General features: G+C 39.5%; 2 protein-coding genes and 1 pseudogene across 3 annotated transcripts in view; all 3 read right to left on the bottom strand.

Annotated features, from left to right (window-relative positions):
- LOC139949105 (integrin beta-1-like) overlaps positions 1-4,214 on the bottom strand; it is a 39,032-nt pseudogene extending 34,818 nt beyond the window's left edge.
- LOC139949205 (uncharacterized) lies at positions 1,417-14,865 on the bottom strand. The gene is made up of 5 exons (XM_071947600.1): positions 14,862-14,865; positions 14,078-14,220; positions 12,672-12,764; positions 11,272-11,413; positions 1,417-1,598 (listed from the first exon to the last, which is right to left on the bottom strand). Exons 1-5 carry the CDS (start codon positions 14,863-14,865, stop codon positions 1,417-1,419), a joined length of 564 nt encoding a protein of 187 aa, XP_071803701.1.
- Positions 14,866-16,878: 2,013 nt separating this feature from the next.
- LOC139949106 (integrin beta-1-like) overlaps positions 16,879-24,573 on the bottom strand; it is a 29,848-nt gene continuing 22,153 nt past the window's right edge. The window contains exons 17-25 of one of the 2 annotated variants that reach the window (XR_011787520.1): positions 23,986-24,061; positions 23,415-23,496; positions 23,116-23,243; positions 22,293-22,385; positions 21,631-21,760; positions 21,032-21,154; positions 20,033-20,244; positions 17,510-19,578; positions 16,879-16,937 (exon numbers count right to left, since the gene is read on the bottom strand). Coding sequence is in view for 1 of the 2 variants with exons in the window: in XM_071947511.1 (XP_071803612.1) it covers positions 19,516-19,578; positions 20,033-20,244; positions 21,032-21,154; positions 21,631-21,760; positions 22,293-22,385; positions 23,116-23,243; positions 23,415-23,496; positions 23,986-24,061 (907 nt within the window). In the remaining variant the exon portion in view is untranslated. Of the gene's footprint in view, positions 16,938-17,441; positions 19,579-20,032; positions 20,245-21,031; positions 21,155-21,630; positions 21,761-22,292; positions 22,386-23,115; positions 23,244-23,414; positions 23,497-23,985; positions 24,062-24,573 lie in introns of those variants that run through there. The other variant, XM_071947511.1, reaches the window with a different exon arrangement.

Here is a 24,573-nt window from a genome sequence, read left to right as displayed (position 1 = left end):
CTTACAGACTTGCGACTGTGTCTTTAAGATTTGAGACTAGACTTGTAACGCATCTGAGACTTGAATTCAGAATAAGTACCTATTAAACAAAGGGTTTGAGATTTAACCTGAGACCAGGGTGCATAAAAACTTGAAATGTCCTTATTGGTTTGAGACTTGACTTCAGTATAGTTTTAATTAGGACTTACACTTTGACTTAGGACTTGCCCGTTAGAATTTGAGACTTTGACTGAGACTTGCATTGAAGGACTTGAGACTAGCACTTAATGGTTTGAGACTTGACTTCAGTACAGTTTTTACAAGGACTTACACTTTGACTTAGGACTTGCCCGTTAGAATTTGCGACTTCAGAGGACTTCAGACTAATTACCTATAAAACAAAGGACTTGTTGAGACTTGACCAAAAACTTGCCTTTAGAGACTTGAGGTTTAGGGACTAAACGGTTTGAGACTTTACTTAAGACTTAAACTGCTAATAAAACAAAGAACGTGAGACTTTACCTGTGCCTTGCCTTTTAGGACTTTAGACCTGGCCTTAAGGATCATGTGATACTTTTGATATTTTTTTATAATGACTTTGGGACTTGACCAGTGGAACCTGTGAGTTCTAGTCCATGATATTGCCAAGTATTAGCACCAAAGACGTATAGTCTCAAGTTCACTACAGTGATTGAATATTGACAAGTTGTCTAGTTAACAAAAAAACATAAATAATAGCAACAATCATACATTTTAAAATAAATGACTTTCAACTGTTGTAAAAATGTCAGCAATACAATTGAAGCAACCTAATTATAACTAATTTGACATTTTGTCAAAACATTTTCATGACAGTGGTTTGTTTCTGGTACGGTTTACCCTGGCCTGACCTCGAACTTCAAAGACAAAGGAAATTGTTTATTCGTCCGGTGTCTTCAGCTTTTGTAATTGGTGGCAATGTGAAGCAGGATGCGGTATCCGACCATTGCTTAATCAGCTCAAATTAGAGTCACTCATGCAGGGCATTAACATTGTACGTAACGGAAGGGGTGGGTGCACTAGAGCGCGTGGATTGCCCGTTCTCCGCACACGACGTACACACGCATACGACACCTTCACTTTTATGCACAATGAATAAGACCGTCTACAACAGCTGATGCTCGGGTTCGGGGCACACGTCAAAAGCAGCACACATCTCCAGTCGTGGAGTGTGTGCTGAAAAATTATCCATTTCATGTAAAATTGGGGGCCGGAATTTCTGTTTAATGTATTTAGCATACACTACCGGTGTGTTTTGTTCGAGTATTTTTAAACGGGCTAGCAGCTGATGTAATAAGATGTACGCTTTTTTCTCTTAACTGGAGACCTACTACTGTGATACAAGAACAACGTATTGTGCGGGCGGCACATGGTACATGTACTAACTGCTGATTACAATTACGATTTCCGTGTAGCTACATTGCACGAAAATCCGCCGGGAGTACCAGAAACAGCGAGGAATATCCACGGGCGGGTGAGACGGGGAGGCCCGGTGAGGTGACCGCTGATCGACGCAGTGTTTTCCGTTTTTACGGGAGGTGGTGCCTCCTTCATCAACAACACATCCATATTGTTGACAGCTAATAGGTGAGTTTTACCCAAGGGTTAAACATTCGTTAGGTAAAACATGTCCGTATCCAACTGCCACATTCATATTCATTATGAAATTCAAATATGTATATTTTATTCACTCAAAATAAGATGTGGCTTTCGGTAATGGTAAAATCAATGAGTGAAAAAGTGGCAGTCGGATACGGACAATTTTAACTTCATTAAACGCTGGTTTTTAAAATTAACCGTTTTTTTTTATTGTGATACGGACGGTCGCCATGGCTATAAATCGGCATCCCTCTTTGAATACAGGTCATCGTAAATGTAATGCATTTATCTGTAAAGGCCATAACCAGGCCCAGCTAGCTCTATGTAGCTCTGGTTAACTCGGGTCGGACACGATGCATAATCTATCACACAGTGATATTCGCAGACCGTGTTCGACCGATCATTACGATTGGGTGAAGGGTCCGGTCTGCTGGGTGGTCATTGGTGCCCCTTGGGGGTGGAACATGTTCCTCACATAATTTAAAAGGATGTGGGGGAAATGTTCCTCAAAGGGTATCGTAAGTCAGGGCCCATGCTTACCAGAAAATGGTAACAAGTCAAAATGCAATTTCTGCCAAAATGATGTTGTACAATCTGTGACCGGCATCATGCTAACTCTTGTTTTATTAGCAGAAACTGTTTTAAAAAGCAAGATTTCTCTGTATTTTCCACACTTATTGAGCAGCTTTAAAAACAAATTTGCAAAGTTTCAATGCAAATTTATATTTTCCTTATACTATAGTGCTTGCAGGGGATTGCTGTGACTCTTCAAGAGCGAAGATAATAAAGGCATGTTAGTTTCGTTTTAACATTTAAATGCTACACCACCAGTTCGTTTTAGAACCACAAAAACTCCCTTAAAAAAGCATTTAGAAAAAAAGCGAGTTATTCACAAACCTTTCATGTTTTTAAATGTCTTCTCATGATGTCGAGTTGCAAATTTTCACTCCAATGTTGTCGGTTCATGCACACACTGTTATACAAAAATAAATAATTAAGAAAAAACAATTAGCTGTTGCAAACTGCATACCAACCAACATGACCTATTGTGAATAAACCAATTCAAATAACATCAAATCAAATCAAAGACAAATTGTATAAAAATACCAAAAAAGGAGTTAATGCCCTTACGACGTATTGAAATAAAAAGTAACTAATGAACAATTAATAAATATATAAACTAAAAACTGTATATAGCATTTCAAAAAATGTATCGCCCAGTTTCAACACAAACAAACAAACAAACAGACAGACAGACAGACAGACAGACAGACAGACAGACAGACAGACAGACAGACAGACAGACAGACAGACAGACAGACAGACAGACAGACAGACAGACAGACAGACAGACAGACAGACAGACAGACAGACAGACAGACAGACAGACAGACAGACAGACAGACAGACAGACAGACAGACAGACAGACAGACAGACAGACAGACAGACAGACAGACAGACAGACAGACAGACAGACAGACAGACAGACAGACAGACAGACAGACAGACAGACAGACAGACAGACAGACAGACAGACAGACAGACAGACAGACAGACAGACAGACAGACAGACAGACAGACAGACAGACAGACAGACAGACAGACAGACAGACAGTCAGACAGACAGACAGACAGACAGACAGACAGACAGACACACAAAAACAAACGAACAAACAAACAAACAAACAAACAAACAAACAAACAAACAAACAAACAAACAAACAAACAAACAAACAAACAAACAAACAAACAGACAAACAAACAAATAAACAAGAAAAGGCCCCAATGAACAAACAGGCTATCAAGAAATACCTCACTGAAAAATCTATAACATTTTAAAACCTTGCAAACCAAACAAGACACAAACGAACTAACTAGAAACAAACATGCTTACAAAACACCAACAGTTCATAATGATTGAGCTTTCAGCTGATTTAAATATAACTTTCTCTCGATAATTATGGATCCTGTTTCTATGAATGCAAAACTCGATGTACTTGGAGTGCGGCCTTATTGAGGGCGCCTAATAATTTGATTAGTTTAGTCAGGAGTGAAATCTGTAAGGTGTCGACAGGTGTTAATTGAACAACAGCGGGAACAGCGGGTGTCTTCGTTGCTTTAATTTAAAGGAACTGTTGGCCATGGGCCGTGGCCATAAAATCCTTCCAGAAACTATGTTTATTATGTGTCTAAGCAAGAACCAAACTATTCTTTTGCTCACAAGTTGCACATTATGCACGGATAAAATGTCTCATTTTCCAACATAAAGAGAAAACATAGGAAAAACAACGACATCACTTGTCACGTGAAGTATGCTGGTGTATTTTCCTTCCTTCCATTTACGAGCAACTTGCTCTATGGTGTAACCCTACATATGGGTAACCCTACAAGTGCATGAGAATAATGTTAAGAAAAACAACATTTGTGCCCAAGTTGGTGTGCTTTCAGAAGCCGTATAGAAAGGCAATCATGCAGACCTGAAGTCTTTCTCATTTTCAAATATGTTAGTGAGGAATTACCTCTTTCTCAAAAGCTGCGTTACTTCAGAGAGAGTCGTTTCCCCACAATGTTTTATACTATCAACAGCTGACAAAACAGTCGTGGTCACGTGTTCATGTTTAGTGTGATCAACCATAGACCTACGTGAAATAATAACAAACCGGTGTAAATTTGGGTTCAATGCACAATTCTCGTTGTAACAACCGAAATCAGCTGGTTTTTTTTTAAAGGTTTTCAGAAAGAACAAAATCGTCGAAAGACTTCAACATTTCAAAGACAATATTTCACAGGAAAAAATGGTTGTAGAACGAACTTAATAATCAGTCAAGTATAATCAGTAAGGTATACTTTCAGACTTATTAAAAAAATAAGTTTTTAGAAGAACTAAAAGAAACCGAATTAAAGGTTTTATATTTAATCGCTGCTAGCTATCAAAGTGAACAACAACAGTAATTTGTACGGTGTAATACATGTAGGCCTACATTACCATAACACACTCAAAAAAATTCGCTGTTTTTACTCAACCATGATCACAACCTTGTATCACTGTTTGGTTGCCCTGTTGAGAAATGTTCTCGTGGACGTCTTCAATTAAAAACAACAGAGCCTTGGAAATAATTTCAAAAGAACTTTTCATTTAAGTTTAACACCGGGCTTGTTAGAGTATAGTTCTGATGTGTTGATGTGTTGCTAACGCGCGGCGGTGGACAATAATCGTCGACAGTAGTCCCTCGAGGAACTGGTGCATTAACCCCTGAGGTCTAAGGGGATGTCAGTGGTCAACTTGTGTCAACTTGGACTGAAATTATATGAAAACATTAGTATACCGAGTTTCGCGTTGAAATTGCAGACGTGGAATAGTAAATATCTTTTAACGGTCAACCATGTATTGGTTTTTCTTCTATTTACATTTCCGTTGACCTCGATCATTTTAATGTTCGTGTGACCTACAGAAGTAAATGTCAATCGAAGATGTGTCACATCCACACACCACTGAACGTAATCACAAAAAAAGCATTATTATTTGTTAAACAAATGCGTTTACAGAAACAAACAAGAATTAAAACAATATTAGTAAATGAATAAAAACACTGAAAGGCAGTGGACACTATTGGTAATTACTCAAAATAACTATTAGCCTAAAACCTTTCTCCGTGACGAGTAATGGGGAGAGGTTGATGGTATAAAACATTGTGAGAAACGCCTCCCTCTGAAGTGCCATAGTTTTTGAGAAAGAAGTAATTTTCCACGAATTTGATTTCGATGACCGATTGAGCTCAAACTTTCACAGGTTTGTTATTTAATGCACATGTTAAGATACACCAACTGTGAAGGCTAGTCTTTGACAATTACCAATAGTGTCCACTGCCTTTAAGTATAATAATAACCTTTCCTTCAACAAACAAAATAGCCATACACATTTTTTTTGTAAAAGAAGGACATCGAACTAAAGGAAATAAATACACAATATTACACGAGCAGAAGAAGGAACAATAATATTGATTATATGGGCAAGTTATTGAGTCTCTGATAACAATGTTCAAATCCACACGAGACTTGAATTGAACAGTCCATTCGGGAAGTAATTCACAAATCTAGAATATCCCCTATACGATTATATTAAAGTTACCTGGGCCCAATTTCATAAAACCGCTTAGCACAAACCAGTTGCTAAGCATGAAATTTCTTCCTTGATGAAAACTGGATAACCAACCAAACTTCAACGTGATTTTTAGGATTTGGCAAACAACAGCTGAATACCAGTAACAAGCAATATGCAACAAATGGAAATTTGGTTGGTAATCCTGTTTTTATCAAGGAAGAAATTTCACGCTACGCAAATGTTTGTGCTTAGCAGCTCTATGAAACTAGGCACTGGTGAACTTCTAACGTACTCTGAGGTTTACATCATGAGGTTTACATCATTGATGGGAACGTGTTCAACCTTGAACCCACCGGCACGTGTCGGAATTAAGCTCGCTTCCCTCGAACTGCAAACTACCTTGAACAGTTTACGCATTGCTGGTTTTATGAAGTCATTAAGGACACTAAATGTCAGCTTCGTTCAAGGAATTGTTTTAACGAGCATCGGTGGATAATACACACATGTTAATACTTGAATGGTTAGGGAGGTTTAGCTGCATGCTACGCGAGCAACGTGACAGTGAACGTAAAAGTTGTAAAAATCTCACTTTTTTAGCATACGTGAAAATCTTTTCATTTTTCACGTCAGGTACGTTCGTGCACACGTACGTCATACGTGAGCATGAAAACAAAAGCCATAAGTGATGACGTCACCTAGAAACAACACATTCTTTTTTACGTTTACGTTTACTTTTTTGCTCGTGTAACGTCAGCTAAACCTCGCTAATGTCTCTCTCTATATACGAACTTTTGGGAAACATCCGTTGCTATGGGATGGGCCGAAATTGTTTTGGGTGGATTTTGTTTCGCGCGAAAATGCAAGTCGGGTGATAGTCATTGCTGACAACAAAGTTTGAAACTGAGATATATAAAAGGAGGTGTACTGTATGCTAATTTTGGTTTAACCCATATACACCGATGTGTGTTAGCACTGTATATTCAGTACTTACACGAGCTATGTGGCCTATTACTCGGGTGGGATTCGAACCCAAGACCTTTGTAATTCTAGAGCAGTATCTTATAGACCACCGAGATTGCCCGGTAGCTAGAGGCAGTTCGAATCCTATGTTTCTGTTCAGTGTTGAAATGTTGACTTCCACCTTTTGATAACCCCTGTGGCTATAATTTTAGGGGAGATTGTGTGAAGTATTATCCTCAGTGAAGTTGAGAGTAGCTAAACAAACATTACTATTTTTTTTTATTAAAACGGTGGCACTTGAGGATCACAATGAAATAACATTTGTACGTTTTTTTGTGTGTTATCCTCGACAATTCATTTTCAATGCAAATCAATCAACATTTATTTCCATATTGGTAAAAAGGGAGAATAATTAACAAATTAAGCAAATTAAGCAAGTCCCCGGATTCACCCTTCTTTTTGTCCGTTTTTTATTATTTATTTGTTGTATTTTTGAAAGAAATATGTTGGGTTTGTCAAATAAAAACAACAAACAAACTCCTTATCACAGCGGAATGCCAGCTAACGACCCGGAGATACGCTCCAAATAAGGGCATAATTCAGTGGTAATGAAACAGGGCCTTGATGACTAAGAGCGAAACAATAAACATTTATGGAAATAGCACAATGTCAATAAAGTTAAGACCGTTTCAACGGCATCCGTAAATTTTATGGAAGTGTTTTCACACTCACGATGGAAGATAAACGCCATAGAATTTCAAACGGTTTACATTCAGTAATTGCATGCTTTTTAGTCTTTAAATGCAGATTGCAAAGGAAGTGCTCAGAAGTATTGCTTGAATCGTTTTGCCGCCGAGCAAACCCAGGTGTGTTAAAGGCCACGTTTGGTAAATGCCAAAGACCAGTATTCTCACTTGGTGTCTCCCAACTTACGCATAAAATAACAAACCTGTGGAAATTTTGGCTCAATTGATCATCGAAGTTGCAACAGAATTATGAAAGAAAAAAATCCTTGTTGCACAACTTTGTGATGGAATTTCCTCTACCGGTAGAGACTTATCAATGTCGCCATATGGTTAAAGACACAGTTTGTCAAAAATTAATAGTGAGTCTTGTTTGTGTTTCAGTTTTATTGTTTGTCAGAGACTTCCTTCCTTAAACATGTTTGTGTTGTTTGCTGCAAATAGAGCGGCAGCCCAGAGCACTTTGGTTAAAGGAACGAGGTACCAATATTTGAGTACAGGAACATTTAGTGGATAGCCTGACATAGTCAGATGTGGATGTCTGCCGGGGGCCCCCCGCTGCGTGTAGTGAACGGACCCCCAACAAAGAGGCAACATAATGGGCTGAATCAAACATTGTAGATACCACATGAACCCAAGTGAAAATGGTAAATAACATGGGGAGAGGTTGATAGATATAACAAATTGTGAGAAACGGCTCCCTCTGAAGTAACGTAGTTTTCGAGAAAGAAGTAATTTTCCTTGAAATTGATTTCGAGACATCAGAATTAGATTTTGAGGTCCCGAAATCAAGCATCTGAAAGCACACAACTTCGTGTGACAATGTTGTTTTTTCTTCCATTATTATCTTCCATTATTTTCACAGGTTTGTTTATTTGAGCATATTCTCACTAAGTGAGAAGACTGGTCTTTGAACATTACCAATAGTGTCCAGTGTCTTTATTAAACACCTTTGTGTTAATTTAGAAAAACTGGCAACACAAAGCTGAACTGTGTGGCATTACAAGGTAGAATTATTAAAAAAGGTTTAAAAAATTTAACGGATAAAAGACATAAAACAGCATCACCGCAGTGCGGGGTCACATTCTTAACCAACACTGTAAAAACAAAAAATCCGTAACATTTACGGTGCTTTACCTGGCAGCTAGAGTGCCAGGTAAAGTGCCGTAAATTTCACTGTGGAAGTTTTGCAAACCACCCCTTCAAGGTACACTTTACAAAAGTTCCACTGTGGAATTTACTGCACTTTACCTGGCACTCTAGCTGCCAGGTAAAGCACCGTAAATTTTACGGATTTTTTTGTCAGTGAAGATGGCAACATGACAGTAGGTTTACTACCAGCTGTATGAAACTGCCCCTCTACTCCATGATATGACTAAAATTAAAGACCCATAAAGTATTATTTTCATTGTATGCAGACTGACACATTGTAATCCGATGAGTAGTGACGGCCCTCTATAAATAACCGTCATTAACGGTCATCTGTTTCTTCGATAACGATTAGAGAGAGAAAACGAGTGAACGATTTTAAAGCTGCTTTTCCTTATCGTGAAACCTTGTTACCCATTAAAATGGGATAATATAAGCATCCACGGCCCAGATTCATAAAGATACTTTAAAGGGTATGTATTCTCTTTACAGATGGCAATAACAACGTGGTAAGGAGTGTATATGCTTTACAGTAGCTTTGGGTAGTATGATGCCTTTGGAGAAACTTTTTACTTCGAAGTACAAGGAAGAGTTCACTTCGAAATAGACACGGTTGTGGAAATGCTATTCCCCAAAGTTTGAACACAAGAAGCGTTACCGCGGTAATGCTTATCAGGACGATCAATTTGCGCAGGAATTCAGGGTTTTAAGTGATCATCAATCAAGTTTAGCAGCGTCGAATTGCCATGTGATAAAGGCCCTCGCCTTCGGCTCGGGCCTTTATAACACGGCAATTCGACCCTGCCGATTTTTAAACGGCCATGAAAGAACTAGTCGCTACCCTTTTATTCCCGTATTACCAATCATCTCAATAACCTTTTTTGAATAAAGACAATGCCAATAATCAATTTTGGACATGTACAAATCGTGTGCAAAAGACAATCACAAACGAAACAGATCACAGACAAGACAAAGCCACAAATGTCAACACTTACAGTTCTAGAAGCACAGACACTGCTGTTGTTCACAACACTTCCTATAGATTCCAAAAGAAACAAGCAAGGGTTTTATAATGATAACAATATTTATCAGAGGTTATTTAGACCTTATCGCGATTTCCGTCTGGCTGATTTTGCTGAATTAGCGAAAGAGACTGTTGGAGAAGACAAAACGGGGCTAACAAAGCGTATTTTTGAATGTCTCGAGTTGTATCGACCTTTGCGTACAAATCTTTGCTCCAAACCAGATCCATTTCGCCTTACTTTTCCCATGACTCACAGTAAGGCGGGAGATTGAACATTCACTGTTTCAGCAGCTAAAGAGTGGAATGAACTTCCCTCCTATATTAAATCTGCTCCATCAGTGAATGTGTTTAAGAAGGTTCTCAAAACATACCTCTTTCCTTATTGATTTTCTATTGTTGTTTTGTTTGTATAATGTTTCATATATTGCTCTTTCTATTGTAAACGCTGTGATATGGTTTTACCATGAATAGCGTACCCAAATGCATAACAATAATAATAAGCCCCTTTTTGCTTTTGCCCCACAATGCCTTTTGGCCATTCAGCAAAATCAGCCAGAGGGATTGGCGATAAGGTCTATCATACTTACTCGCAACAAAAAAGCTGCGTTGCGAGAGACAGGGGTACATGTTCGCGCAACAGGCAAGCTAGAGCAGCCAGCCACATCGACCAACATACGAAGCCATAGAATAATGTTTGACTTTCTGGCCCAGGGGCCGCAAAAATACCATGGAGATATTGCAGAGAACCATTGTCAACTTTGCTCACATATGGCCCTAGCCCGGAATCGAACGAGGGCCAAACAGTGCTGCGAGGCGAGTGCTTTTCGAACTAACCACATGCACTTTCTAAGTGCATTTAAGAATGACTCCAACAGTTTTAGTCTTTAGCCATTTCCTCCTTCTTGCCTTGAGTCTTGAAGGCTATACTATGGCCCTTTTCCAAACCATGGCTTCGGCTTGTTTTTCTTTCATAGTTATCACGCAACTCCGGCGACCAATCAAGCTCAAATTTTCACAGGTTTGTTATTTTATGCATGTTGAGATACACCAAGTGAGAAGACTGGTCTTTGACATTTACCAATAGTGTCTTTAAAATCTAACAAAATTTTTACGGTTGTATGGCTTCTGACTGGCACGTGAATCCGGAGGTTGTTGGTTCGAATCCCACTCTAGTCAATTTTTTGTTCAACCCCAAAAATCATTTCAAAATTTAACCAGTCAGTTTCCCTTGTGGTTTGTATTGATATCTGAAACAAAAAGTCGCATCCCCTTAAGGTGATCCCCTGGCTGCTGCTTCCCAGGTTGTATCCTAATTTGGATGTGATCCCTGGCTACACGGCAGTTAACGGTGGTATGGTTCTGACTGGCACCCCGAACAAAGATATTGACAAAATAGGGACACCGCCAATATAGGGCTATATAGCTCAGTTGCTAAAGTTTAGCACGTTAATCCAGTTTGAATCCCACTCTAGTCAATGCTTTGTTCAACCCCAAAAATCCAAATTATTAAAAGGAAGAAACTAAAAATTAATAGTAAACTTGCAGACTACAACCTTGTGTAAATCTCTTTTGTGAGAGTATTGGCTCTGAAAAGAGCCGGTGTGGACGTTTCGAACAGTATACTCTGCTCATTTTCAGGAGAAATAATAAATGACGTATACATGTAACCTCTGACCTTTTGTTTTGGTGAGATGTGGCACGGCAAGCTGGGTGAGTTGCAACATGGAGCGCACATTGACTTTAATGACAGTGTCGTATATAGTAAGAATGTCATCATCGGCCAGTGATTTCACACCACCCATTCCTGCATTATTCACCTGCAATGAACAACAAGCTATCAATCATTATTGTTATAGACCATGTGAACTTTACAATAAGTGAAACCTTGTGCATTCTTTGAGTATTCTGGCAGGCAAGATACTACACTGGTCATATGGAAAAGTTGACATTTTGTGTCATAATTTCCACATAAATCCAAGAGTTATGAACGTAAAAGCTGGAAAAGTTTTGAGATGTGCCCCCTTTCACCATATCAACAGTTGATAAGAATTAGACAGTGCAATCTCCATAAAATATAATGGTCAATTTCCAGCGCTGTGTACGAAACACCCGGGGGTTCGATCGAGGGAACAGTGAAGAATTGTTTCTTATTTGAACTGTTTGTCTGCTTATTAAACCATGATTAAACTATGCATTGCTCCGTCTTAATAATGTTTGAAGATGACAACAGAACTTAGAGAAAATAACAATGTTACCAAGGTACAACAAAACAATTGTTGCACGGCCCCTCGGTCGGGTGTACAAAACTAATCAATTCTTTACTGTTGTACCAGTTGAGCGTAACTTGACAAGAAAAAGAGGGCGACAAAACAGAAGATGGAGAGATGACCTAAGTACACACCAAGGGGCATTGCTTGGCAACAGACAGCGCAGGATACAGTCAGATGGAGAATTGGTGAAGAGGCTTTCCTTCTGCAGTGGAGTGTAACAGGCTAGACAGTTGAGCGAGAGGATGTCTTCGGCCGACACCTTCTTGGAAACCTCTGATGGTCGTCTTGCACGCATCCCGGTCCAGCATCAGCATCCTAAGCTCAGTTACTTCCTGTTGTGTCCGTCCTTCTTCAGTGTACATGTACGAATGTTAATCTCCTCCTGGCCTTACTCTTGTTTCTATCGATGGGTTCCCAAAGAACTAAGGGGCTCACAGCTAACTCTGGATGGCGGACACAGTGGCCAGCAAGCCTCTTATGCGGTTGTATAAGTTGCTTTAGCCAACCTATGTTTCTCCATTGTGCAACATTATAGACCTTTATCTTGATGCCACCATATTAGTCACGTTCTTTGTGTCAGATAGTAGTAAAGGATACACTATCAGTCATTGTACAAAAGGAACCAGACTATTTTGTTCTTCCAACCTCGGTTTGGTTACATTGCTCTTGAATGGGAGAAATTAAGATGGCTGCACCATGATAAAGATCGATACATTTCATTCAGTGTTCTTATTTTTGATGTAATGCCACATTGCCCTCCCCCCTCCAATAAAATCAAATCATAAACCAAAACTCTTGGTCTTACCAGAACGTCTAGTTGGCCAAATTGTTGAATAGTACTGTCCATTATTCTCTGAACCTCTTCTTCTTTTGCCATGTCTGCAATGATGCCAAGGACCTGGAGTACAGCAACATGAAAGCATTCTTAATGAAGCATTACATACATGTCTTCAGATAGCTCACAGTCTTGGAAATTGTTACAGTGCTGCCGACATTTGCATCTTGCCATCGGGGAGATTTTATATAACAATCAGGGAGACATTTATAATTACTAGAGTAATAATAATTGAATTATGAGACCTAATTCTGGTAGCACCATGTAATGTTTTACAAGGTGGCAATTTGCTGCCGATCGGACAAGGAACACCGGGGCGAACCCCTTCTCTTTTCGATAAGTGCACTGGGTTCTTTTACATGCGTTACATAAAACATGGGACCAACAGCTTAACTGGGACGAAGCAATGGTGATACTGATCACGACTCGGGATTCGAACCCACACTCTGCTGATCAGAATCACCAGAGTTTGAAGTCAGTGCTCTTAACCGCTCGGCCACACCACTTCAAAATTAGGGCCTGGACAACTAGTGAAATTTACTTCTCGACTACTCGAGCCTCAAAAAAGTCGCGTCTCTGACACCGACACTAGTCGCGACTAAATTTATATTCACAAGATGCATTGCAGCATTTTGTTTGCCGCATGCGCAATAAAGTAAAATTCATACGCTGAAAGAATTGAAGGATTGTCTCGCTGATATCCGATTGTGTTTCGTAAGTAAAATAATGTTGTCGTGAAAAATCGTGAGCGACACAATTGGTTCTATACACTGCATTAGCACAGTCAGACATCAGTGACACATCCTTCAATCCTTTCAGCGTGAATTTTCCTATATTTTGCGCCTGCAGCAAACATTATGCCGAGATGTATCTTGGGAATTAAAACATTAGTCGCGACTACTTGAAAGCATGACTAGTTGACTCAAGTAGTAAATTCCACTATGCGCTCAGACCTACAGGGTGCTGCAAACCCCCTTTAGGAGTTTCAGACTAGCATTTGGCCCGGCTACTAACATGGTTGGAATGGTTTTAAGGAACTTGGATGCTTAGTTCACAAGCACCTGGCCTGAAAGCCACTTCAAGATGTGGGCTACAATTTTACTTTTGCCAGGGGCTGTTGCCACCTACTCATGGGGCTGAAACAGGGTTACCCCCTTTACAGTCCATTCTGATGTAGGCTTGGGTATCATCAATCAGAAGCCTGGCTGGTAGAGCAGAAAGCACTACCTCCCCAATTTTACGATGCAGTCATGGTTAAGTGTCTTGCTTAAGGATGCAAGTGTCAGGACCAGGACTCGAACCCACACTCTGCTGATCAAACACCAGAGCTTGAATCCGGTGCTCCCACGTTAACAGAAAAGATATCTTGAACGTACCTTTTCCTTGGGCATTCCTTTCTCCTGACACTGTTGGCACACTGCATCCAGGTTGTCTTTATTGCGCCCAACCAGTGCAAGTCCACAGCAGCCTGATGCAGCAAACTGCACTGCTGTCTCAGCACCGATGCCAGAACTGGCTCCTGGTTAAAACAACAATAAAACTCAACATACTATTAATGTCAATTTTGGTAAAAGTCTTTCCTGTAAATGTGACGAAGTTGTCACATTCACCGAGATGTAATGCCAGTGAAAAGACTTTTTTCTAACCCTTTTTTAAAGGTGCTGGACACTATTGGTAACTACTAAAAATAATTGTTAGCATAAAAACCTACTTGGTAATGGAGAGCTGTTGATAGTATAAAACATGTGAGAAACGGCTCCCTCTGAAGAGTAAGTTTTTTGAGAAATAGTTATTTCTCAGTATAAAAATATTTGAATTGATTTCGAGACCTCTCGCGTGAGGTCTCCAAGTCAAGCATCTGAAAGCACACAACTCTGTGCGACAAGGGTGTTTTTGTTTCCTTCAATTATTCTCTCGCAACTTGGGCGATCAATTGAGTTTAAATTATCACAGTTATTTTATGCATTGTTGAGATACATCAAGTGAGAAGACTGGTCTTTGACAATAACCAAACATGTCCAGTACCTTTAATCATCATTTTATGTCGGTCCGTAATGGCGCTCACACTTGTTTCGGCAATTGCGTGTGCTTTTCGTATATAATGCTCTCAGGTCATCAGGGCTTCAGACCAGAGAACGGAGCCTGAAGCCGAATCCTCACCCATCATCCTAGCCCCACTTGTGTGGCCAAGGCTAGCTGAATCCTTAGCCACACGTCCACACCACACGGTGCGGCCGACGACGTCATGCTGATTGGCATATTCCAAGATGGCTGCGCCGTGTACGAATCGAGGAAATTAGAGTCGGAGAAAGGTAGCAAAGTTATCGTAAAACATTTCTTTTTAAAATTTTATTTGTTTCACTTTCCAATACACACAAAGCAAGCTAAGAGTTAGGTGAACACATTCAGCCGGTTTATACTGCCGGGTGGCTCGTAGATAAGGTGCCAAATTTTTTGTTGTTTCTTAGCTGCATGAGGAAATGGTGTGGACGTGTGGCTAAGGAGTCAGCTAGCCTTGGCCACACAAGTGGGGCTACCATCATCCCAACAAGGCAGGCTACCTTGAATATAATATTGCATTGAACAGTGCTATAAGGTCAAAGGTAACAATCGACTATTAAATGAAGCTATTGTCTTGCAGTACCAGCAGATTCTTGGGAATCTGGTGAATTATTAAATAGCCTGCTACAATAGTGCTACACCCAGGTGACACCCAGCATAAGTAAAATATTATACTAATAATATTAATGTTGAAGTCTTATGTTCATAATCATTGAGTTGACATTATTATATCCTGGTGTCATGTGTTTTCAGTAGGATAACAGGAAAATTGTTCACAATCAAAAAAAAAAAAAATTTTTTCAAATCATCTATCCAATTTTTTAACAATAACACTTACACTTCATGGTGTGTTGAAATTTTTAAAGTTTTGGTTTTATGATGCGAGAGACAGTCCGCCATTAACAGTGCTTATGCATGCACGACATTGGAGCAACGTCATATGTTTTCACACCTTTCATTGGTTGGTATTTTATTGAATATTCAGAAGCTAGTATGGCGTGCAAAATAAATCAAAAATATTATTCAATTACTACTTAAAAAATTTAATTATATTTTTGTCCTATTAAAGGCATATTTTTGGCTACTATATTAGAATCCAGAGATATCATAAGGCATGAAAGTAAAACACCCCACCCCCTTGAAACACACACACTTCATAACAATCCGTTTTTCCCCATTTCAGACCAGTTATGTTTGGTTTCAGGAGATAAGAAACCAATCTATGATATTTTCTCTTTAATGTAGACTTAATATTTATTACGCTTATCGGAATTTATTACAGTATGCAGAAAATTCAAAAAAAAAATTGGGGTCATTTTCACTTAAAATATTTTAATATTTTTCCCATAAGTTATTGGCACACCATAGAATCCCAAATAGTAACCACCTCACGTGATCCATCTACTGACTAAAGCAGAATGAAACTCAATCTAGCAGACAGTAATTTTGTTTGAACTTTCAAGGTTGCATGATGTTTCTTTGACTCATTTAAATGTTGGCATAATAATGCACTAGTGATTAGTACCAAAAATCTACTCCTACAACTATTTCGGTTTCGTCCGGCTATCGTCTCCCGTAACCTCATAACGATAGCCGGACGAAACCGAAATAGTTCTAGGAGTACCAAAAATCAATCATTTTATAATTAATGTTTGAGCATAACCAACGACAGGAAACTTTTTTCTCAGCATGATTAAGCCTGATGAAAATACAGACTGTGAGTAAACTGCATAGCTTCTGTCACTGGCGCAGATTGCACAATCTCGTGGTAAACGGGAATCAAAGTTGGGGACCCGAAAACATAATATGTGAGGGTCGATAACGTATGACGCTACGAAAAATAGGTTGCTGAAGTGCAATCTGGTGGTTAGTTGCGATAACATAACCCTCCTGCCGTCGGCAGGAGGGTTATGTTACCGCAACTATCTGGTGGTGGGAATCTGTGCTCGGCAGCACAGTGTAAATAAACAAACCTGTGATTAAGATGATTTTTCCTGTAAAAGACGGCATCTTGTGAGTGTACGGTGTGCAGATACGAGAGATGGGTTAATGAGTGTGCGGCCGGAGAGAGAGATCAAGCGCCGTTTTTCAATCACAGAGAGCGAGAGTGTCAAATCTTTCCTCCTTTTTGGTGGTCAACCCCCAAAGTCCGAGGTTCAACCTACACAGCGCCCTCTAATGGTGAAATCGATTTTATGACAAAAACAATTAGGACACTTTCTGAACAGAATTTTTTTTCAAAGTTCACAGATTTACAAATAACTTACAGAGTTCTCAAACCCTTGAAATATTATTCCATGAAATGCTTTACTTTATTAGAAAACGTCAAAACAATTATCAATTCTCGTATCGAGAATAACGGATTTGTTTTAAACACCATGTCATGAAACAGCGAAATGTGCGGGTGGGTTTTCCCGTTATTTTTCTCCCGACTCCGATGACCAATTGAGCCTAAATTTGCACAGGTTTGTTATGTTATTTTAAGTTGTGAAACACGAAGTGTGGGCCTTTGGACAATACTGTTTAGCGATGTTGTGCGATTGCTTTAACGAGATAAACAAACAAACAAACAAACAAACAAACAAAGACTATGAACACTTTAACGAGATAAACAAACAAACAAACAAACAAACAAACACTATGAACACTAAGGAATGAGGAATAATTATGAGGAATAAAATATCGTTATAATTTATAAGCAATGGACACTTTTGGTAATAACTTAAAATAATTGTTAGCATACTTACTTTGTAACAAGTAATGGGAAGCTGTTGATAGCAAAAAAAACATTGTGCGAAACGGCTCCCTCTGAAAGACGTAGGGGGCCGGAGAGAAGAGTAAACTCTCGAATGGAATTCGAAGACCTCAGCTGATGAGGTCTCGATGTCTAATTCCAGCGTTTGAAAGCACGCAACTTGTGCAACTTCTTCCATTATTCTCTCGCAACTTCGACGACCAATGTTGAGCTCAAATTTTCACAGGTTTGTAATTTATACGTGCATTGAGAGAAGACCGGTCTTTACAACATTAAGAAAGGTAACCATTTGCCTTTAAAAGGTAGGCCCCTAAGGATAGTAAATAGAAAAGTGACATGACAAGTAAGGTGATGATGAGTTAAGCCCGGTTCATATTTCCTGCCATTGCGAATGCGAAGCGAATGTGACGTGAATTTGACGTCACACCCTTCTTTCGCAGCGATTATCGCAAGGGAGTGTAGAGCAGAGGGCAGCTGCTGTGAATTGTTCGTTGCAAATTTGTGACGTCAAGGTTCGCTTCGCATTCGCATTCGCAGGAAGTATGAACCGGGCTTAATAAGACAAACAAGAAATGATACAATACAAACAAAATGGAAAACATGGCGGGCAAGGATCTGGTCCTTGTGAGGTACAAGTACAAACAGTCTATACGCATAAAAATGCACAGTTCATTATTATTATTTCATTCAAAGCGATACCGAGTGTACAAATTCAAGAAGCTTTACATCAATCACATTATTTAGAAATCGAAGTACATACATTTCTAGAAATACTGCAAGAATAGAAAAAAAGCTTTTATTGAACATAATAATTATGTATTAGCGGATGTTTAAAGTACAAAGCTTTACCCCCCCCCCTAAAAAAAACACCCCAATAATAACAAGATTGTAAGTTAGAGATCCCATTGATATTATGCATGCGTAAGTTAGAAAGCAATCGAACTCCCGCCTTCAGTGTTTCAGTAAAAGTCTAATTTTTTCTAGCCTTTTCCAAATACAATTTAGTGTTCACGAGGTTGGTTTTTGATACCCCTATTAACCTTCTCAGCGAGCAGCAATCAGTGACGCTAGGTGGCAGCAGACTACCAGGTAAATCAATTGTTCTGGGGTTATGTGTGCTTGCTCAGAATAAAGTAAACGACGGAAATTTACCTGTCTGCTGCCACCTACCATTTCAAAGTCTCCCGCTTTAACCCGGATCAGATAAAAACACAAAAACGTTATAAGATTTTCGCCAAACCCTGTTGAAAACGGATCAGTGAGTAATAGGAATAACACAAAACAACGTCTTCTTTGGAAAATTGAAAGAGAGCAGTCGAGTCCACCCAACGAAGCAAGTAGTTTTTTTTTTTTTTACATACTTATACTTTAGTTTATGAAATAGCTGTTTCTATGGTCCTTATCAGGTAATGTTTATACTTATTAAAGGGGAGAAGGTGTATGCCTTCCCTTTAAATGGAAGCATAACTTTGACTTTTTGAACCGTTCGATTGTTTTAGTACAAATAAGTATAGATGTATACAATAAAACTAACCTTTGTAAATTTCATTTCAAAAGGTAGCGTTTTTGAAATATCGCAGAAAATCCAGAGCGGTTATGAACACACACTCTTCAAATTAATGACAATACAAAACCTTTCATTAGAAGCTTACATGCACAGCAACGTTTCATGGTTCAAAGCATTTTAAGAAACATTTCCCTTTGACGTAATGGTTATTTAGAAGATAACAAACTTATGCCCCAATATTTGAATCTGATGAGAACGCTTCTCAGATTTTATTTGGTAATTACTCAAAATAACTATTATCATAAAACCTTTTTTGATGACGAGTAATGGGGAGAGGTTGATAGTAAAAACATTGTGAGAAACAGCTCCCTCTGAAGTGACGTAGTTTTCGAGAAAGAAGTAATTTCCACGACTTTGATGTCGAGACCTCATGATTTAGTTGAGGTCTTCCATTAGCCTGTCGGTGCGGGGACCGCCCTTGACGTCTTCCATTATTTTGCATAGGCTGGGTTGACAAAAGTCGACGTAGAGGGCTTGAAGATTGGATTTTGAGTCTGTAGGATAAATATTGACACCAACTGAAATAATTTGTGAAAACATTATAACTAGCTGGTGCAAAAAGCCTTGCCTGAAGGACCTGCAGAATAAAAAAGATTTGTTTCTTTCCGTGTTTCAAAGCAAGTAGGTTTTGTTGTCACTGCAACGGGTGATTTTGGGGACGCTATGTGGCAGCACACGCAACAGGTAAATACAACGTTCTTAGTTATGTGCGTTGCTCATACCAACGTAAACAGCAGATTACCTGACAAGTCTGCTGCCACCAAGCGTTCAAATGTCTCCCATTGACCTCCCATGCTATGGCCTCATTTGCTTTATCAGGACTCAGAAAAGATCCAAGATGCCTAAAATTGATGGGTAGCTAAAATTTTACTGGCTTTTTTCTTGACTGGTTAACAATAAAAAGAAAATTGAAAATATTGGCTTATTTGACTTTGTGATGATAACTACCTCATCCCAGACTGCCGATTGTTGCTCTTTCTTAAACTGTGTATACTCTCTCTTGTCGTGCAGATGCGTAGCGAGTCTCAACAGAATAATGAGAATTATCCCTATGAGAACGATGGCTCCCACGATGCTGAGAACGAGGATGAGAATGTCCACTGACGTAGGCTCTACCACAATGGGTGTTTTACCGTCCCCGCCCCCGTTAGGATCACACTCTGTACATGTATAGGATTTGAGGCATTGCATGGTGAGGTATCAATATATATTTGGTTTGCAGTAACACCATGCGTGTATCTACGTCAAGAGACTGCTGTTGGCGACTTAAGAGCAAGCTAGTCGAAACGTCGAGACCAAATTAAGGTAGTGCAGTTAATAACGATCCTATAAGCTACAGATACAGAAGTAGTCCCAGCCAATTTTGTATACCTTCCGCCCTGGTAATAGTTAAAAGGCTGGACAGTTCTATTCAGAACTGGGAAGTCTCCCGAACAATCCGATAAATCTACTCCGTGTCGTAGAATATAAAAAGACAGTTCTCTAAAGAACACCTACCTGGCAAATATATACACACACAGTGTTTCATACCGCAAACCAAAAATATACCCAGTACATGATAAAACAGAAATCCTCAAAATGGCCCTCGAGAAGTATCGTGGGAAATTATTAATTTGACGAAAGCGTGCGCACTTTAGGTCATCAGACTATCAGTATCAAATAATAACATTTTTTGGTTCTGTCCTATATGTGATAATCACTATGCTCCTGTGCAAAAGTCCTGCAAAAGGAAAACACCACAAGCAAACTATTCGAGTGGAATTCAAGTTCATACCCCCCCCCCCACATTCTATAAATGGCCACAAGACCACCGAGCCTGCACAGTGACGTCAAACCTGCTACACTTTCCACGTTCTCTCTCTGAGTGAAACGGGATTAGAATAGAATCTGCACAAAAAAAAAAAAAAAACATTTCCCGCTTTACACTCGTTCCAGCCCCGTCCTTACCTCTTGGTTGGTCTTGTAGGTGAACCAACACAGTACCGTTGCCCAGGGTCTCATAAACAAAATTGTAGGATGTTGAACAGTTGGTGAAGCCACCGGGAAACACGCATAGATTGGACACATTCGCTGCATGGTGGAAGACAAAGTAGTCAAGCGAATAATGTCAATCGAATCACCTCTAAACATGTAAACAAACAGTTAAATCTGTCCCCCGAATACTCTGTCCCACATTTTGAAAAATTAACCTAAGCTGAAGGAAGTTGATTTGAAAGAGGGCGCTAACAGAAGACGTTTGTACACTTTTAGAGTCTCCTTAGTAGGGGGTCATCAAGCCACGCTGGTGTCCTGAAATCTGTCCTCCAAAGATTCTGGCCCACCATTATAAATTAACATGGGCTGAAGGACGTTGATTTGAAAGGGGGCACAATATTCAGAAGTAGTCAAACTGCCATATGGGGGACATTAAGGTCAAGGTTGGTGTTATGGTTAAGGTTAGGATAAGGGTTCGGGTTGCACAGGGTTAGTTCACAGTCTCCCGGGGACAGAGTCTCCTGCCACACCGGTCATTCTCTTAAACACATTTTACGCTATACCTGGCTTACCATTGGGCAGCTTGCTGTCAATGACAACGGTCACCGTGCACTTGTCGCATTCCTCCGGCGAGATGACATCGCTACCGAAGATTTTACACTCCACACAGGGGCGGTAAGAAGAACATTTACCGATGCAGGTCTGGGGGGAAATCAGTGGAAAAAACATGGTTTAAGATGACGTAGCAATGTGAGACTTTTGAGTCTCTGGGTGGCAGCAGACATTGAGTAAATTGCAAACAATTGATTATAAAAAGCAAACATAAAAGAGTTGCTTGCAAACGAAAGCATTTTGATTAGATTCAATCTGCAACTCGCTGATATGATAGTTTATACCCGGCCCTGTTCGCCTCCTGAAAAAACTTTCTGTCTAAAATGCAGGAAAAGATTATCTGATGTACTTCCAAATCACTACTGCGCCCTCTCCCGCCATGACGATAAGAACTGAATGTAAGTGACGTGTACAAAACATTTACCAATTTTTGTTAATTTCACTCAAACGGTACCACACATCATATTAAATAAATTTCCATATAGCTTGGTTTGACGGAGTTTTAATTGAAATCTAGAAGTGAATTTACTTGACTAATGAAAGTGAAGTTTACTTACACTTCTAATAAAGTTTTTAAACTTGTTCACAGAATGTTGTTTGTTTTTTTCTGCAGTGAACTCACCTTGCATGTTTCACACGTGGAACCTTTAAATGGCGAGTTTGCATCGCATTTGCAGCGGTTGCATTCACACACCCCGTTGGCGTTACACATCAGCTGCAAACAAATTCAGGTAAACGGTCACTGCATTAGAATCCAGTTATGGCGTTAACAGCGATCCTTGTTTGACAACAAGCTTTGGGCTGGGATGTTTTTGTCGACGACACATTATCAAAACGTCGTACGACTAAAATGGACTGTTCTCACTGTCAGAAGAACCAGTGTCTGTTTAAAGGCATCAGACCTTTTCGGTACAGAAAAAAAAAGTTCACAGATTTACAAATAATTTACAGGGTTTACAGAAGGCAATGGTGAAAGACTTCTCTTGAAATACTAGTCCATGAAATGCTTTACTTTTTTAGAAAACGGTAAAACAATATAAATTCTCGTTAGCGAGAATTACGGATTTATTTTAAACACATGTCATGACACGGCGAAACGCGCGGAAACAAGAGTGGGTTTCCCGTTATTTTCTCCCGACTCCGATGACCGATTGAGCCTAAATTTTCACAGGTTTGTCGTTTTATATATAAGTTGTGATACATGAATTGTGGGACTTGGACAATACTGTTTACCGAAAGTGTATAATGGCTTTAAGTCATGCATTGATGCCTTTTTCTGTTTTTTTGGTAAACATGTTGCCTTAGAAACAACAGTAAAATTGTCGTTTAATTCCCTGACAATATCCCATAGCATAGGTCAGCCATTTTAATGTACCTTTATTCAAGAATAAAAATGTCTCAGATTTGTAAATCTAAGCTTGCTAGCCATGGGATTAAGAACGTACCCCGTTTGAAGCCACACATCCAGCGGTTGACATGGAGCAGTCGCATGCGTCACCACTGAAGCCTGGTTGGCATTTACAAACACTGCGTCTGCTCTTTTCATCGCATACACACTGGCCTCGGTCTGGCCCTGTGAATACAGATTAAAACATAACAGAGGACTTGAATGCAAAATTCACAAAGTACGCATTTTTGTAAAGGACATTTAACTAGAAAATTAATACACCTGTCAGTGACAGATTCGTTTTTATTTTACGATCGCTTTAACTACAATTTAAAGTAAAAAACATCCTCGATTTACCTCCACATAGTTGCCCTTTGTACCGCTCACACGAGAAGTTATCACACTCACAGAACCGTCCGGATATCACCTCTTTCTTGTCCTAAAAGTTTGAAAAAGAAGACTTCTTTTTTATTATTGTGGAAAGTTCTATAAATACATTCTGCCCAGGTACTTCGATTTAATTTCATGAATGTTGAACTTGAGGCTTTATGTGGTAATGATTAGATAGGCCTTTTATAGTTTAATCTTGGGGTAGGCCTATGCCATACCAACGATTCCTTGGAGAAGTTGTGGCAATGAGCGTTTGTAACATTATAGAAACGTGACAGGGTCCATGCTAATAAGGCTAGGACCTGGCTTTGGCTCACGATTTGGCTTAGGCTGCGTCTTATGCAATGTCTGCCATTTTTCATAATCAACGAAGCCAGATAATTAACAAATCCCGCTGCTTCAAAAGCCACAAGAGGTTAATACGTGACACAATCAGTTCCTCAAAACAGATGTGAAAATGAAGTAAGTGCAAGCAGGGCTTGTAAACAAGAAAACTAGCGAATTCGTTTCAAAGGATGAAATAAAAAGGACGACATACCGGTCTTTCAAAGCAAGCACATTCCCCGCACATACATTCACCTCGTCCAGAACACGCAATGGACGAGTTACTGCTCCTATTGATGGAGAGAAAACAAATAAAAGCAAACTAGACATTGTGTGTGAATTGGAGACGTTGCGACGCTAGGTGGCAGCAGACTAACATGGTAAACATCCTCGTTTACTCGTAGCTCCGAGCATGCGGATTTTCCAAAAAGTCGGAGAAGCAATTTATGGTAAAGTGACTTGCTCCGTGACATAACTGTCTTGAAAAGAATTCGATCAACAGCACAATGACAAGGCCATCAAAACTCGTGCAACATGTGTGATACAGATAAGAAGAAACTATAAATTAATAGTAAACTTGCGGGTACAACCATGTGTAAATAACTTTTATGTGCATGTTGGCTTTGAAAAGAGCCGGTTTGGTCTCGACGTTTCGATCAGTATACTCTGCTCGTCTTCAGGAGAATGCTGGACTGCTGGTGGTGGTGGTTGAGCTTAAGTAGCGGTGGATGGATGAACATGGATGTGTTAGACAGCTTGACTACTTGATTTGTTACGGTCACAACACTTTCTTGCTAGTATT

Source organism: Asterias amurensis, chromosome 16, assembly GCF_032118995.1.
Source record: "Asterias amurensis chromosome 16, ASM3211899v1".
In the NCBI taxonomy this organism is placed as follows: Eukaryota; Metazoa; Echinodermata; class Asteroidea; order Forcipulatida; family Asteriidae; genus Asterias; species Asterias amurensis.
Note: the sequence above shows the minus strand (reverse complement) of the source record. Positions and strands in the feature narration are given on the sequence as shown.

Bases quoted from the DNA above. Each gene is read 5' to 3' on its own strand.
- LOC139949205 (XM_071947600.1), bottom strand. The intron at 12,765-14,077 runs GTACGTTCAAGA...GCTGTACTCCAG, and splicing joins AAGGAATGCCCAAGGAAAAG to GTCCTTGGCATCATTGCAGA. The intron at 11,414-12,671 runs GTAAGACCAAGA...TGTTCATTGCAG, and splicing joins TTGGCCAACTAGACGTTCTG to GTGAATAATGCAGGAATGGG.